General features: G+C 38.3%; 1 protein-coding gene across 1 annotated transcript in view; it reads right to left on the reverse strand.

Annotated features, from left to right (window-relative positions):
* Positions 1-4,165: 4,165 nt before the first annotated feature.
* IARS1 (isoleucyl-tRNA synthetase 1) overlaps positions 4,166-16,712 on the reverse strand; it is a gene marked incomplete in the record, with an annotated part of 218,933 nt that continues 206,386 nt past the window's right edge. Inside the window, 3 exon segments of the mRNA XM_034777462.1 lie at positions 4,166-4,759; positions 11,824-11,976; positions 13,369-13,512. Coding sequence (XP_034633353.1) covers positions 4,677-4,759; positions 11,824-11,976; positions 13,369-13,512 — 380 coding nt within the window.

Genomic DNA, 16,712 nt, shown 5'->3' on the forward strand with positions numbered 1-16,712 from the left:
ACAACAAAACAAGACATAGGGAAACAGCTCTCCAGCATATCTCCCTACCAATGCAGGATTTAGCTTCTTCTAGTAATTGGTCTTGTCCAGTTTGTTTAAATTTAAATTAAATTAATGGAGATTTCCTATCTCATAGAGCTGGAAGGGACCTTGAAAGATCATTGAGTCCAGTCCTTCACTAGCAGGACCAACTACTGATTTTGCCCCAGATCCCTAGGGGGCCCCCTCAAGGATTGAACTCACAACCCTGGGTTTAGCAGGCCAATGCTCAAACCACTGAGCTATCCCCCCCCCCCCCCCCCGGGTCTGAATCAAAGCTTACAGAAGTCAAAAGAAAGAGTCCATTGAGGGTTATTTCTACAAGTTCTCATTGAGGAATTGTTCTGTAGCATAATATATCTCTGTCAAGACGTTTTCCCAATATTCAAGCCATATTTCTTATTTAAATTTCATCTAGTTGTACGTAATTTGCCTTGTACCATTTGTGAACTTTCAGGTACACAGCAATTTCTATATTGGATCAGACAAATGGCCCACCTCCTCCAGTTCGGTCTCTGACAGTGAGCAGCATCAAATTCTTTAGAGAAAGCAACAAGAAACCCCATAGCAGGCAATTATGTAATAACTTGCCATAGGGGAAATTTCTTCCTCACCCAATTAGTGGTTTGTTTACACCCTGAATGATCAGGGTTTATATCCCTTATGAAAATAGAACAAAAGAAATCAATTTTTGCTCATCACTGCATTGCCTTCAGTTTGTCAATATCTTTTGTTAATCATGTGTCCAAAAAAAAAAAAAAAAAAAAAGAATTTAAATTCCAGGTTCAGTTACACCAACGTTGTATTGTGTTGCCTCTACATAAGCAGTTCAAAATTGCCTTGTCCTTTTTGTCAAATTTTAGACTACCAACTCTTAGGGCAGGAACGTTTTCTTATGTCTGTACAGCACATTGAGATGCTACTGGAAACACGATAACTATTACCTTCTTACATCTAACACTGTCCACTTCTGTCAGAGAAACTGCTTTCCTGCTTCTTCCCTCTCTCAGAGATCTGGATTTTAGATTATTTTTCCAGATGGTAGGTTGCATTAGTCTATGTTCAGTCTCATTTTTATTACTTCCTGTCTATGTTTAGGGCTATTTGTTTCGTTTCTCTCTTCTCAAGCATATTTGCAATGCCTCCCACTTTAGTGCCACCTGAAAATGCAATTAATATACACAAATACTGGCACTGCTCAGATTCTCTGCCTTCTTGGACCATCTTCATAGATTCATAGACTTTAAGGTCAGAAGGGACCATCATGATCATCTGGTCTGACCCCCTGCATGCTGCAGGCCGCAAGACCCTTCCCTGGACTCTACCGTTGAAGTCCCCAATCCTGTGTTTTAGTGACTTCAATCGGCTGAGACCCTCCTGCTAGTGATCCCTGCCCCATGCTGCGGAGGAAGGCGAAAAACCTCCAGAGGCTCAGCCAATCTACCCTGGAGGAAAATTCCTTCCCGACCCCAAATATGGTGATCAGTAATACCCCGAGCATATAGGCAAGAGTCTCTAGCCTGACCCTTGTTGGCCATTATGCTATTCACGTACCATTGCTTGGTTTTCCTTGGCTACTATGTTATCATTAAACCATTCCCTCCATAAACTTATCCAACTTAATCTTAAAACCAGACAGGTCCGTCGCCCCCACCGTTTCCCTCGGAAGGCCGTTCCAATATTTCACCCCTCTGACGGTCAGAAACCTTCGTCTAATTTCAAGCCTAAACTTCCCCCCGGCCAGTTTGTATCCATTCGTTCTCGTGTCCACATTAGTACTAAGCTGGAATAATTCCTCTCCCTCCCTTGTGTTATCCCCTCTAATATATTTAAAGATAGCAATCATATCCCCCCTCAGCCTTCGCTTTGTCAGACTAAACAACCCAAGCTCCTCTAATCTCTTTTCATACGACAGGTTTTCCATTCCTCTGATCATCTTCTCTAACCACATTCTGGTCAGACTCTGCTTCTGAGGACCCATGGAGGCTCCTCTTCTTGATTTGTAGCCTAACATCAGGGTCTTATTGCTGTGTTCCAGTCCTGATTTGGGCACTATTAAGCAAAGCAGTTGCTCTCTCTCTCTCTAGCTCAGTAAACTTGTCTGTAAACAGGCCCAATACATCATGCAGGAGCACTGAACATGATCAGGTAATATTTGTATAGTAATTTGATAACAAAGTGCAAATATTACTATTAATGTGAGAAAAAAAAAAAATCAAATGATGTTCCAGAACCTCCCTCCCAATTTGTCCTCGCTAATGGAGAAATTGCTTTCCTGTGCCTCACAGGAAAGGAGGTGGGAGCGGGGAAGCATTAAGGGTGAGATTTTTTTTAGAAGTGCTCTCCCATTGAAGTCAATGAGAGTTCTTTGACTTCAATGGAAGCACATATTGAGATGCACATTGAGAAAGGGTTGTCATTACTAACTTAGCTTTCAGCTACTGCTGTGACAGTCAGTCAGGGTACATGCTTTCTGCAGTAAACATTCTTGTAAAAATATGTAATAGACACATGCAGATGATTCATGTGTTAATACAAACACATGTCAACATTCCCCCTTCATCCCTACAGAGTAAATAACTTACCCAAACTATTTATTGCCAAATATATTCTCTCTTTTTAAACTGGAGTATCAACAAGCATTACTTTTAACAGTGTAACATAGGTTCTGTACTTTTGCAAATAGCCTTTGTAGTGAAGACTGGTATTTAATGAAGGGGAAAGCAGCTGTTTTATTTTCATCTGCAGAATATACCAGCTGCTTATCTAGAAAGCCTATTTTGGCTACATTTTACTGGATACAATTGGGAGATCATCAGACTTAGCCCATAGAAGGTATTCCTTTGCTGCAGAGTGGATTGCATTTTTGGCATGAAGCAGCATTGTGCATACTTTGAGAAAGGGTAAAGATTCTGAGAGATTTTGACTTTTTTCTACTGGTAACTCAGATTCTGACTTCAATTCATATCCCAGGTTTTTTTTTTTTAAGAGATATGCAGGACATAGCCATCCATCATCCACTAATAAGATTTGTTTGACTATCCCAAGCAACTCTAAGATGCAGATAATTGTGTTCTATGTTTCAATATCCTCATTAAAATGGATTTCTCATCTCATTAATAAGATTTTTATTTCAGTTTTTACTCTGCTTTTATTTACTTTTTGTAAACATGCAAAGCAAATTCATTAGCTGTAGATCAACAGTTTCATCTTCACAGAAAGTATAATCCTGAACACATTACTTCAAGTGCAAGGACAGATGGCAATAGATGAAGCCTTATTTGATTTTCATGTGACTAAATCAAGAGATAAGCATGGTTTACGGGAAGATAACTTGGCACTGTCCAATACTTCTAGAACTGTGCATTCCCAGTATTTCAGGAGATACAGATTTTCAGAAAGGGCTTCATCACACTACAGGCAAAAATACACGTATGTAGCTACATGCTAGAAACTTGCTCCACTTCAAGTGAACTGTGTGTATCTCACTGAAGAACAGTAAGCAAGCATAATAAAAGTGATATTTATATTTGCCACAGATATAGTATATTGTGAAAAACACCATTCAATTTTGTTTTATATCTACATTTAGCATAAAGATGAGAAAGCAATGGAGCATAAGGATGTAGACCAATGGAGAGGTATTTTTTAACTAAGTGCTGGTTACTCTTATAAGATGTCTTTTGCTATAATCATTCCTGTTTCCAATTTACTTAGTTGTCTTCAAAAACTAAGAGGTAAAACAGTGAAGGTAACTTTTATGCCAGTGTTTCATAGTGAGTACAGACTCCAATACCATATCACATCTCTAAAAGGAACCTGTATCAAATCCAGTGTCAATTTGATAAGATCAAATAGTCTGATTTGTTTTCTTCCCTCTTTGGACCCGAGGAAAGTTCATGAATTAAGGGTTTTAGTCGTTTGGGTTATCAAGCAGAATACTGTAAACAAAACTAAAAACAAAAATGTTTTGCAAATTTTACAACCTAACCATCCATAACATCCACTTAGACAAACTGTACAAGTTTCATGTTTTCTTTAGATTTTGCTGATCCCAAAGGAAACAAAGTACAATCTTCTTTAAGGATGTAGGGAAGTGAATTACCACCCAATTAGGAAAACACTGTTTTGGAGATAAAGAAAATTTATTGTTCCAAAGTATGGAAATTAGGAAGTATTTTCATCAACACCACACTTCATTAAAACCCAACTAGTGTGAAAGCACAGAACTGGGTAACTCCTCCCTAATTAGTTTCAAAGCTGTAACACCACACCCTTGGAGACATGGCTTAGAAAATTAAAGATGGCCTCTGCATAAAGGACAGGCAGAGAACGGCATCACTGAGGTATGAGTCCATTTCTTTTAGGTAAATTACTGCATAGATATCTAGGCTTAAGATTTGACATTACTCTGAATAGCCTTTATAGTATCTTATAATAACAACGAAAATACATTGTATTTGAAACTGAAAGCAGCATATTACACATGCACTGGTAGAAAACATCATCGGTGTACAACTGCTGATGTTGAAAATATAGTACACAACTTGGATGTTCATTAAAAAGCATACTAATCAGAATCAGATCTCTCTTCTGTGAAAAAAGTCTACGTAGGCTTATTAATAAAAATGGAATCCTCAGCATTCAGCTGTTGTTGGTATAACATGAACATACAGAGTCTTCGTATTCAGGGTCTTCATGGAGGTGTCCTTTGTAATCTCTGAACAAAAGGCAAGAGAAAAGATGGAACAGAATTAGCAATCTCTATACAACAGAACACTGTCAACACTCTTATTTCCATATTCTGAAATAATAATCCAGTTCTCTTTATCTCAGCCAAAATGATGCTTGGACAGGAAATCCTCAGCTGAAATCAGAGCCTGTCATGATAATGTAATAAAGTCAAAGGAGAGATCAGCATACATTAAGCTTGCCACTCATCAACATTTTCAAGGTACTAGTATGATTTCAACAAAGCTAACAAGCAGTTTAAGATTGAAGGACACACACATCCCAAAATATGTTCTGGGACAAAGCCCTCAGCAGTTTCAAGGCCTCATAGTGTTATGTGGATGATGACGACGACAACAGGAAGAAGATGTTACATTGCACGAATATGAGATCAGGAGTCCACTATGAAAAAGTTACAGTACAACATGATGAAATTGTAGGATTCCTTAAATGTTACCAAAGTCCCCATTTTCTATTTCTTCTTAGTCTCTCATCACTTATGTGCTAGAACTGTGTAGCTCAAAAGCTTGTCTCTTTCACCAACAGAAGTTGGGCCAGTAAAAGATATTATCTCATTGACCATGACTCTCAGACTTTGGTACACAAATGCTTCTCTCCATGTTATCTTTCTGCAGCATTAAAGATTCTGAACTGTGCTGGTTGTGGCATTCAGTGGAAGAAATCCTGACTCCCAACTCCATAGATACTAACGTAAACAGAGAGTGTTAGCATACTGGGCTGCATGTGAAGTACAGATTTTTCACTTCATCCTGATAGAAAATCATCTCTCCTGCTAGATGTCTTCCAAATAAAATTATTTTAGCAGCATAAAGTGTTCAAGGATATTTGGGAAGTTTTCAATAGACATTATACTCTGACAGGTGTTTACATTCATTCCTCCACATGGCTGCCTGCTCCAAGCAGCTTTAGCTAAGCTCAGTGCTACTAAGAACACAACATTCAGAGAAAGAGAAAAGGGGTGGGAGAAAACTAGGTGGAAAAAAAAAATCTGTAGTCAGAGAGTGAAAGTGAGTTGTACGTGAGCACATTTAGATGTTTATTTTAGTCTCCTTCCATTAAATAATACCTGCTACATATTTAAAAACAAAGAGTTTAACAAATAATAGAAGAGTCAGTTATAAATACATGTGGCGAAGTATTCCTAAATATGCCATATGCTACAGGTACACTGTCTTCCATTTCCTTTTGTAAGATGAAGTGAAAACAAAAACAGCACAGAACAAAGAATGAAAATGTCATTTTATCTAACTCTCTGCACTTGAGAGGTGGATTAGTGTGACCAAAACTAAGAGAAAAAACAAAGTCTCATGGAAGTCTGATGGATTAATTTCTTCTGTAACACCTTAGTAATAAAGGACACCCAGCTTCTGGCTCTGACTTCCCTGCTCTAAGCAATTTGTCCTCAATTGATACTCTCAGTAGTGTCCCGTCAGAGCCCACTTCGTTACAGCAGGACCGTTGTTTCTCTGTGGAGTTCTATAAAGCTCAGTGGGACTCTGCACAGGCAGAGGGCCTCTCTCGCAGGAGCATATAGGGAATGTATTGCAGCAGTGAAGTGAGGCCACCTCTAGAGTCAAACGCACCACAACAATTCTCCTCAGCATAGGAGACAGCTGACCTAAACAGCTTTCAATTCTGGAACATTAGAAGGAATGCCCACACTAAAATCTGCAGCTATTTAATATTCTGAATGATTAAGAATATAATATACACTTAATATAAATTACACGCAATAACTGGGCAAAATTACAGTGATGAAACCAGCTTGATTCATATTCTGTATTTTATACATGTTCAGCGTTCATTGTCCTGCTACCTGGATGAACATCAGTTTCTCTCAGTATCACAGGTACAACTCACCTGACGATTCAGTGGCTATTTTTACCTGTTTGAAAAAGAATCTAAGACCATTCTGATGTGAAAAAATAATATTGAGCCACCTGATTCAGGTATCAGAGGGGTAGCTGTGTTAGTCTGGATCTGTAAAAGCAGCAAAGAGTCCTGTGGCACCTTATAGACTAACAGACGTATTGGAGCATGAGCTTTCGTGGGTGACATGCATCTGATGAAGTGGGTATTCACCCATGAAAGCTCATGCTCCAATACATCTGTTAGTCTATAAGGTGCCAGAGGACTCTTTGCTGCTTTCACCTGATTCAGATTACTGTGATACCACACCCCATATGTATCTTCTGCAGCAGTACTTTTTTACACCGTTTTCATGAAGCATGGCATTACATGATGGCATGCCTAGAGAGTTAACATTCTGGAAGATTTTTAGGATCAATTAAAAATGGTGTCAAAAAATATTAGTGCAGGGATGGTCCTCATTACCAAAGCTGACTGAAAACCACCAAACTTTTGCACTAGGTTGGTGGTTTCCATGAAAAACTAAGCGCACCAAATGAAATTAAGTGCCTTATTATGCACTCCCGGACTATGACTCCGCAACTAAATCAGAGCTGAATTTTACACTTAAGGCAGGGATTATAGTAACAATTGCTAAAATAGATTAGTGTAGCGGTCTTGTTAAATATACACCTCTACCCCGATATAATGTGATCCGATATAACATGAATTTGGATATAACGTGGTAAAGCAGTGCTCTGGGGGAGGGGGGGCGGGGCTGTGCACTCTGGCGGATCAAAGCAAGTTCGATATAACGCGGTTTCACCTATAACGCGGTAAGATTTTTTAGCTCCCGAGGACAGCGTTATATCGAGGTAGAGGTGTAATAATGTATTCCACACTGTGCCAGATTGGTAATTTAAATCTTCTTTCCAAAACAATGTACATGGAGTTCTAAGGATTATTTGGTGACGAATGTTCCAAAGATAGGAGGACATGTTTCAAAATTCCATGGTAAGAAGTGCTTGTTAGTGCTTGTTATCAGAGAACAATAGGAGGATATATGTCACCAACAGAAGTGATGCACCTGTGGAGAATAACTGCCTGGAAAAGGATGGAAATTAGTCTTAAAATCAATTCAGAGCTGCTCTTCCATTGTGGTGGCTTGCTATGGCACAAGTGTAGGGGAGGGATGGAGATAGCAGGCATATTACCTGACCTAAGGATAGGTCTTTCAGATAGCAGAATGGTAGAAGATCTTGCCAGATGTTTCACAAACATTGCCAAGCCTGTCAAATATCTCTGCTGCATCTATGAAACAGGATTGCTTTATGCTCCTGTAAATACTAACTATAGTCTCTGAATTGATTTTAAGACTAATTTCCATCCTTTTCCAGGCAGTTATTCTCCACAGGTGCATCACTTCTGGTGGTGATTGTGGGGTTTTCAGTTTGTCTCTCTCACTTGGTCTACATCAAATGCGTTTCTTTTACAACTAAAATTTACTTTTTGCTTAGATAACTGCCCGGGGAGCTGAAAGTCAAACTGGATTCTTTCCTTCTCATGCATCACCATCAGTAATACACGTGCCACAGGTCAAATTAGATGTGCACCTGGGTAACTATTAGCCTTTGAGGGGGGAGAGCTTTTCTCAACATAATTAGTTGCATCAGAGCAACTAATATACCGATTCTGTTTTACCAGTGGTGACACACAGGAAGAAAAGAACCAAGCTCAACACTCAGAGCCCAGGATGACTCTGCAGGGCTGTCTTTAAAAAAATGTTTTATTTGTAAATTGAGCCAGTTTTGTACGGAATTAATAAGACAAATCATGGACCTGCATGATGCCATTTTTACAGTCTCTCTTCAGAGCAGACTTCCGTTTTAAGTATTTTAAATCCAAATTACAAAAGGTATAGGGTCAGGGCACTAATTCATTTCAGCAATTAACACTTCTGGGGGGGGGAGGGTGTAAGGGAGCTATTGAGGGGAAGAAAAGATTCTCTCATTAAGAAAAAAATTTAAAAGAATTATTCTGAAGCAGAGTAAAGCCAAATTCACTGCTAAGTCACTCAAATTGTGAACTTGGTCCCAAAGTTTTTTTTAAATTATTTTTGAACATGATTGATTATATAATACCTGCTTGAGATGGGTTTATTATCACCATCACATGGTTAAAGGTACACTGTAACCTTACTCTATGCATAACTTCATTAAGAAATAGTCAAAAAACTTCCCCTTTATTATTGTAAGATAGTTTTAATTTGGAACATGAAATAAAAATACACTAGATAGGGCTTGTGTTCTAAACCAAATATATTTCAATTAGGATTTACTGTAACTGTTAACATTTAAATGTATATGGTAATCTTTTCCTAGCTCTGTTGAAATTCTAAGGTCTCAGATACTTTGCCCATCAGTGTAAACTGAAAGCCTTATTTAGGCAAAACTTACCATTCTAACATTTATGAGAGATTTTTCCAGGAGTTCCATAATGAAAAAATTATAAAAGAAACTGCATGCCCTCACTTCCTTTGACACAAAAACATTAAAAAAAAAATAAGTTTTTCAAGACTTTCAAAACTCAGTTCAGCCTGTGAGAAACAGTCCAACACCTGGCACCAGCAGTTTTACAATTCCAGCTGATATTTTATCAAGTTCTTTAACTATTTACCAATGAGTAAATTATTATTTTGTATTAGAAGTAGCCCTAACGAGTTAATAAAAAAAAATAGAATCTCCAAGACTATGAAATACCACAGCTGCTGTTTGCTATTTCAAAGTTTTAAACATTTTCTGGAGTTGTGGCTATAATGATAGATGGATAAAAAGATGGTTAAAAAAATAAGTAAAATTGCAGAAATATGCATTTCCATTAGTTGTACTAAAAAATTTACAGAAGCCCCAAAATATAATTTACTCCAAAATAATTATTTTCTCTAAAAACATTTGCTAGATATTGATCTTGGCTCATTGTGGCAGATAATTTAATGTAATGATGTCATAAAAAAGAATTAGAGTCATATAACTCAATTTGTGTATTTATACTATTAAAAAGTGTTGCCAAATCACTTCCTATATTACATCATATTAATAGAGAAAAGGAAAGTGAGAACTTGAATCAAGACAATAGAATTGTAACCATTACACACATATCAGAGAGGTAGCCGTGTTAGTCTGAATCTGTAAAAAGCAACAGAGGGTCCTGTGGCACCTTTGAGGCTAACAGAAGTACTGGGAGCATAAGCTTTCGTGGGTAAGAACCTCACTTCTTCAGATGCAAGGCATTACACACATAGTATGTTAGCTACACAAATCAGCCTGTAAACCAAATGAAAGTACTATGCTTCTTGGGGCTCAGGTATGATTTAGAGAATATTCCAATCAGGGCTTTTAGCCTTTAAAGAAGAGTATTTACAGAAACTGGAGCACATTTTAAATTTACATGTTATGTAAAAATTATGGTTTATCCATCGATGGATGGTATGACTTTCCTTAACTTAATTTATACTTTATTTAACCTTAAAAGTAAATCTATCCATTTTCATTTGTGTAGCAATTATAGTATAAAAATGTATTAGCTACTGTACTGGTATATTTTGCTGCAGAGAAAAAAAAAGTTTAAAGTCATTCCTCATTTTTTTCCTTCCAATACCGGATAACTGTACATTACATTGTTTTTCTAATTTATTTTACTATTTCAAGCCAGTATTTTCTCTGTGATAATTATTTGCGCAGCTACACTGATCATTCGTTGCACTGAGATCTTTCTGCCCTGCAATAACATTGAAAGAAACCAACGACAGATGAGGTTTTAACAAAAAAGTGTAACATCAACTGCTGCCAAATGACAGTGTTCTCTCTAGTCAGCAAGATTTCATCTACAGCTACATTTACACAAATTAAAACTGTGCAGGGTATATTCTGTTCTTATGTCTTCTGCAGTGCTTTAATGATGGTAATTTTCATTCCTCTATATTCATTAACATCAATCTGCAAATTATCTTTAGCATGAGTTCAAACTAGCACTGGACAGTTACAACATTTCACAATCACCTCACTTAAGAAAAGATCTTTCGGATAACAGTATTTGTGGTTCACATGAAACAAGATCTAGTATGACCTAGTACTAAAGCCCATCATGTTCCTGATCCTGAATCTTGGCTCAGATGATAATTTTGGAGTGACTAGAACCCATCAAGTAGACAATTCTAGGGTTATGGTCTCCCCCAGAACAGATTCTGAAGTGCACAAATACAACCAAACACTTACCGCAATACAATGAAAGCATTCATAATATTTGAAGATTAGCAAATATTAACACTGAACACAGACTCAAATGGACTATTTTGAACATTAGTGTGAGCAATTCATAGATGAACTCAGTAGACGTGCTTCATGATTGTGAAAGCACAGGCTGGTGGAATTAAACTGAGTAATGCTGAATCAATTGTTCAAAATGAAAAATAACAGGTAAAAAAGTGTCACTTGCTCAGATTCCAGTCTATGCAACAATTCTGAAATGGCTCCTCTGATCCATACTGATATACTCCTTTCCTCAATTCCCTTTCGCCAAAAGAAAAAAAATCAAGCCAGTCCTGTAACAATGTGCAGTTTACTGCAGAACAGATTCTCAAAATCTGATCTGCTACTATTTAAATTATTTTTTTCCTCTAAGTAGAGACTTCTTTTTAAATTTACTCATCGCATCAGTACATAACTGACATTTTCATTAGACTGACTGACCTTTCAATTTCAACTGAAGAGGCTCCTAGAGAACTATTCTTAGCCATTTCAGCCAATGCATGTAATTGCACTACTCATGCAAGATTTTACTACATGAAAAGTACTCTCTGTTGGTATGTATATGATGTACTTTGGATGAAATAAATTTAACACTGATTAAATATAGGTTTGAGACCCCAGATCAGATGCACTCAAGTCTGATTAGCACACTAAGGCCCCGATATTGCAAACACTTACATACTAATCTAAGGATTTTAAAAACTAAGTAGAAAACAATGAATTGTCAGGCAAGATAATTAGAAAGAAATGTAGACTGTAGGCAACTAAAATAATCCACTGGAATCCAATTAAAAGGATATGTCGCTGTTGTTGAAGAGAAAAAACAAAGTACATAAGCAAAAAAATCCACAGTACACTCAGGCATTAAGTAACTTACCCTGTGTGTGTGCTTCATCTAGGAACAATTTTAGCCTCCTGCTCCTGAGACCAAACACTTTTGCTGTTTCATAGAGAAGACCTTGATATGTTAGTCCATTCTGACCAACTGGGTTTTCCATTAGAAGAGTTCCCACCACTCCTTTCAGACACTCTAAGGAAACAAATTGTGTATTATTGCAATCTGAGTGGAGGAAATTGCCTCCTACTACACATTTGCATTTGTCTTGACCCATAAAGCTTAGGACTTATTCCTTCAACTCACCTGTTTCCTCAACAGCATTCCTTAATAGCATTCACTTACCCATGTATAAGCTAAAATACAACAACAAATATCTATCACAGAGTCATCGCTGGAAAGTTGTCTTTTTGAGCTATAAATCCATAAACACTGAACTCTGTGAGCACATCAACAAATTAAAGGAAATCACTAGCCCCCCTACAATGGGCAGGCCACAGTTGCTGAAGAGGGGTTATGGAAAACAAATATTTCAGTATGACACAGGTGATCTACTCTTTCACAGAAGTACAGATCATAAATGCTCAAGGAAAAACACCAAATAAATTGCTGATCATGGTCCTATTTTCTGCCCAGGGTCAGCCCACGCCGATTTCCAGTGACTTCAAAAGGAGTCCATGCAGGAATAAGGACAGTTCTTTGCACAGAAACCAGGCCTAAAACAAACCCTTCACTGGAAAGGCAAGTCTTTTGGAGGCAAAGTAATGAGGGAGGGGAGGCAAAGTAATGAACGTACAATGGGATTAATGAACAAGAAACCAAATTATACACACATCTTGATCTCTAGATTGATAATGAAATAATTCCCCTAGTTCTTAAATCCGTGTATAAGCCGTGGTTGTGATTCCTGCATCATGCACTCAGTGATAATCCCATTACAAGAGAAGCTGGCCTTTTCAAGTCAATTTTAGGCTTGTAGCCTTTTAGAACAAGTTTTGCATATGCAAACCAATAGTTAGAAATAGGAGAACAATTCTGAAACTCTTACTTAAATGCTAATAAGACCATCATCCCCTCTCTCAACTTATCTTTTCCCCTTTTTCAAAAGTGAGGAAAAACCAAGGGCTTGTCTATACTTACCGCGCTGGTTCGGCGGCAGGCAATCGAACTTCTGGGTTCGATTTATCGCGTCTAGTCTGGACGCAATAAATCGAACTCAGAAGTGCTCCCCGTCGACTCCGGTAATCCTGCTCGCCGCGAGGAGTACGCGGAGTCGACGGGGGAGCCTGCCTGCCGGGTCTGGACGGGGGTAAGTTCGAACTAAGGTATGTCGACTTCAGCTACGTTATTCACGTAGCTGAAGTTGCGTACCTTAGTTCGATTTGGGGGTTTAGTGTAGACCAAGCCCAAAACTCAACTTCCACTTTGTATATTAGAAAGTTTCTATTATATGGGATACAATAAGTAGAACACACCAACTACCAACCCAAACATATGTATAGATCTCAAGTGAACACTGTTGTCCAAAACTTAAATTACAGCAGATAAAACCGGTAACTGAAATGAGAAATATCCTACATACAGTACCTTGCGGTTTTGCATTCACTAGCTGTAAGTTGATATACTGGCAGAGGAGGGTATCATGGGTATTGATTAAAGCAGGGGCTGACCCTGATGTCACATGAAGAGTCTTTCCACTGAGACTCAGTAAGTCAGTGTTGCTTAACAGTTCTGAAATGAAAAATGAAACCAGTCAGGCCGTTACAGGCTAACTAACATCTAGCTCTCATCTGATTAACTGACAGAGTATTTCTAGCTACTGTTTCCATTACAGAAATGATTTCCTTTCTCAAAAGAGATATATTTCTTCATTCTGAAAAGCGTAAGTGAACTTGTGCAGTGAGTTAAGGGATACTTTGTATCATAAAACAAAGTATCTCATCTGCTATGGAAATTAGCATGTCAAGCATAATGGGCTCAGAATGCACAACAGCACTATAGTGCAAAAAACGTCGAAGATTGTATAAGAGGCTGGGAAGTTAAGATGATGTCACTTAGAAGTGCAGCCCTAGTACAGGAAAACCAGGAAACTCATTCACTCAGCAGGTCAACTTCTAGAATCATAACTATATATACACAATAAATAAAAATTTTGCTTGATAGTTTATAATAAGCCAGCAATGATTCCTTTGTACCAGCCATTTCCAAATCATCAAATTAAAACTTTAAAGTCTTTGCTTCTATCTCAATTTTGTTAGCTGAAGCATCATAGAACATGTTTTAGACAATGGTTTATTCAAGATATTTTTCTGATGCTCCAGGTGCCAATTAATGCAAAGGCAGTGGCTAATAAAATGATTTGATCGTGTATGAAGCCCTTGGCATTTGCATGCAATACCCAAAACAGAGTCAAAAAGCAACAACTAAAACGTTTACTTTCTCATGCCCCCTTTTTGAGAAGCACGTGGCCTGGCGAGATGGAGCTGGCATCTCTCAGAGAGAGGTGACTCACATGTCACTCAAGCTTTTAACAAGTAGAGCTTGACTACATGGAGACGCAGTGTGTAGCAAAGTCAGGCTGTGAATCAACAGTACACTAGCATGCCGTGCATTGTTTCCATGTAGACAAGCCCATATACGTAGCTATATAATAAGATTCCAGGAATGTCACTCTGAAGCCTAAAATGTCTATTGTGTCAGTGTGAAATGATGGAAGCAGCTACGAGCATGGCTGAGAACTCTCTTTGTGCAGAATATCACCAGGTTGAATTATCACTGTGTTTTCTTTTCTGCTACCCTCCAATTTTTTAGTTCTCAGCCATTTTGACTTAATGAATTACACTCATGCAGTGTACAGATACTATAAGACAAGAATCTATGACATGCCAAGAGTCCTAAACTATTATGATATCAGAGATAACTGTAGAGTGAGGGTGGTGATTGGTTGAGCTAATTTGCATGCAAAAGTTTCATGAGTTGTATGAGGAAGTCTTGCACAAACAGTGGATTACTTGGCCCAACTGTCACACCCATGCACCCTAAAGCTGCCCACATAAATCAACACAAACCTCCAAGACATAAATCAAACACAGCCACCCACACATGAACACAACCAGCAAAACAATGACCCTGAACATCACTCTGAAGCCCAGAATGTCTGCTGAATTGGTGTGAAGTGATGGAAACAGCCACAACAGCAGTTCTCAACCAGGGGTCTGAGGTCACCTGGGAGGCCGCAAGCAGGTTTCAGGGGGTCCGCCAAAATAAACCAGAGAGCAGGGTCAGCGTTAGACTCACGGGGGCCCAGGGAAGAAAGCTGAATCCCAAGCCCTGCTCCTCGGAGCTGAAGCCAAAGCCCAAGCAACCTAGCTTCACGGGGCCCCCTGTGGCATGGGGCCCTGGGTAATTGCTTTGCTTGCTACCCCCTAATGCCAGCCCTGGCTTTTAATCTAGTGAAAAACAGTTGTTGTGGCACAGGTGGGCCATGGAATTTTTATTGCATGTTGGGGGGGGGGGGGGGGGGGGGGGGGGGGGGCTCAGAAAAAAAAAAGGAGAACCCTTGAGCTACAAGCATGGTTGTGAGCTCTTTTTGCTTAGAACATCACCAGGTTCAATCATCACTGGGCTTCATGGTCTGTTACTATCCAATTATTTAAAGTTCTCAGCCATTTTTGGCTTTAAAAATATCATATATAACTTTAAAATTACACCTATGAGACAGCATGGGCTTTCAGCTACTCACAGTAAATATCTAAGCTTATGGGTATAACACTTGGAACAAAAAAAGTATTTTCTCAACTAAACCACTAACTGAAAAATCAAAGATTTTAAGATACTAAAACATCCTGACACTGGTAAAATGAGACCATAGAAGGGATAAATAATTTAGAACACTAAGTTAGTGGACTTCACTAAAGCTGATATGGCTAAGTTTTCCCTTCAAAATGCTGAATCAGACAATGACAAACCTTACCAATGACCCTCACCACTTGGTGATGAGACAGCACCTTCAGCTGTATTCCTCTTGGTTAATATGTTCCGACAAGTGTATTGCTTGTCGGCTCATTTCATTTCATTTTAATGTGGAACTAATGGTATGGTACATCTTACTCCAAAGATCAGGGGGAATATTTGATGCAACAGCAAGTATATAAGGAAACAAAATATTCCACAAGATCATTAGGCAATAAAGAAATGCACAAAATTCCCTGGTTTCTCATGAAACTGGCAGATTTGAGGAATAAAGGGCCAGATTAAAGCTAAACTTAAATTTTATGCTAGCATATTCCAGCAAACTGAATGCTGAAAGGGATGTGTTTACATGTGTATGTGTCTGCTGTCTCTAGAGGGTTAATAGTTATTTTTCAAACAAACAAAGCAGAAAAAAAATCAAGTCACTAATGCACAATACTTAGTGAAAAGAATTTATAAAGTAGAGAGACCTAGCAGCAGTTATTTTTAAGCTGCATGAAGCTAGAACAGCTTTGCCTAGCACTGCCATGCACTAAACCCATGATTACTATGTATTAATTATATAGCACCTTCAATGTGCAAGGTGTTTTACAGAACAAGTAAGAGACATGGCCCAAGGAGCTCACAGTAATATTGGATAGCTGGAATAATCCAGGTAGGAGGTGGACAAGCATGAGTGACAGAAACTGTGATTTATCTTTCAAGTAACTCTAGTATTTTGCATCACAGGGCCATTGCCATGTCAACACAGAGATAACTCTCCATCTGCAATACTGTCACCATTTCCTTTTTTTTTTAGTCTTTCAGAGTAGACAGAATCCAATATTGTCACATACTTGTGAAAAAGTGTGAAAAATCACAAACCATCATTGTACATCAATATTAAAGCTTTTAAAAAACCTTCAGTTCAGCCTGAGAGCTGAGATTTGTAGTAGGAAAGCACAGCCACTCAACTGGGA

Source organism: Trachemys scripta, chromosome 7 (genome assembly GCF_013100865.1).
Source record: "Trachemys scripta elegans isolate TJP31775 chromosome 7, CAS_Tse_1.0, whole genome shotgun sequence".
Lineage (NCBI taxonomy): Eukaryota > Metazoa > Chordata > Testudines > Emydidae > Trachemys > Trachemys scripta.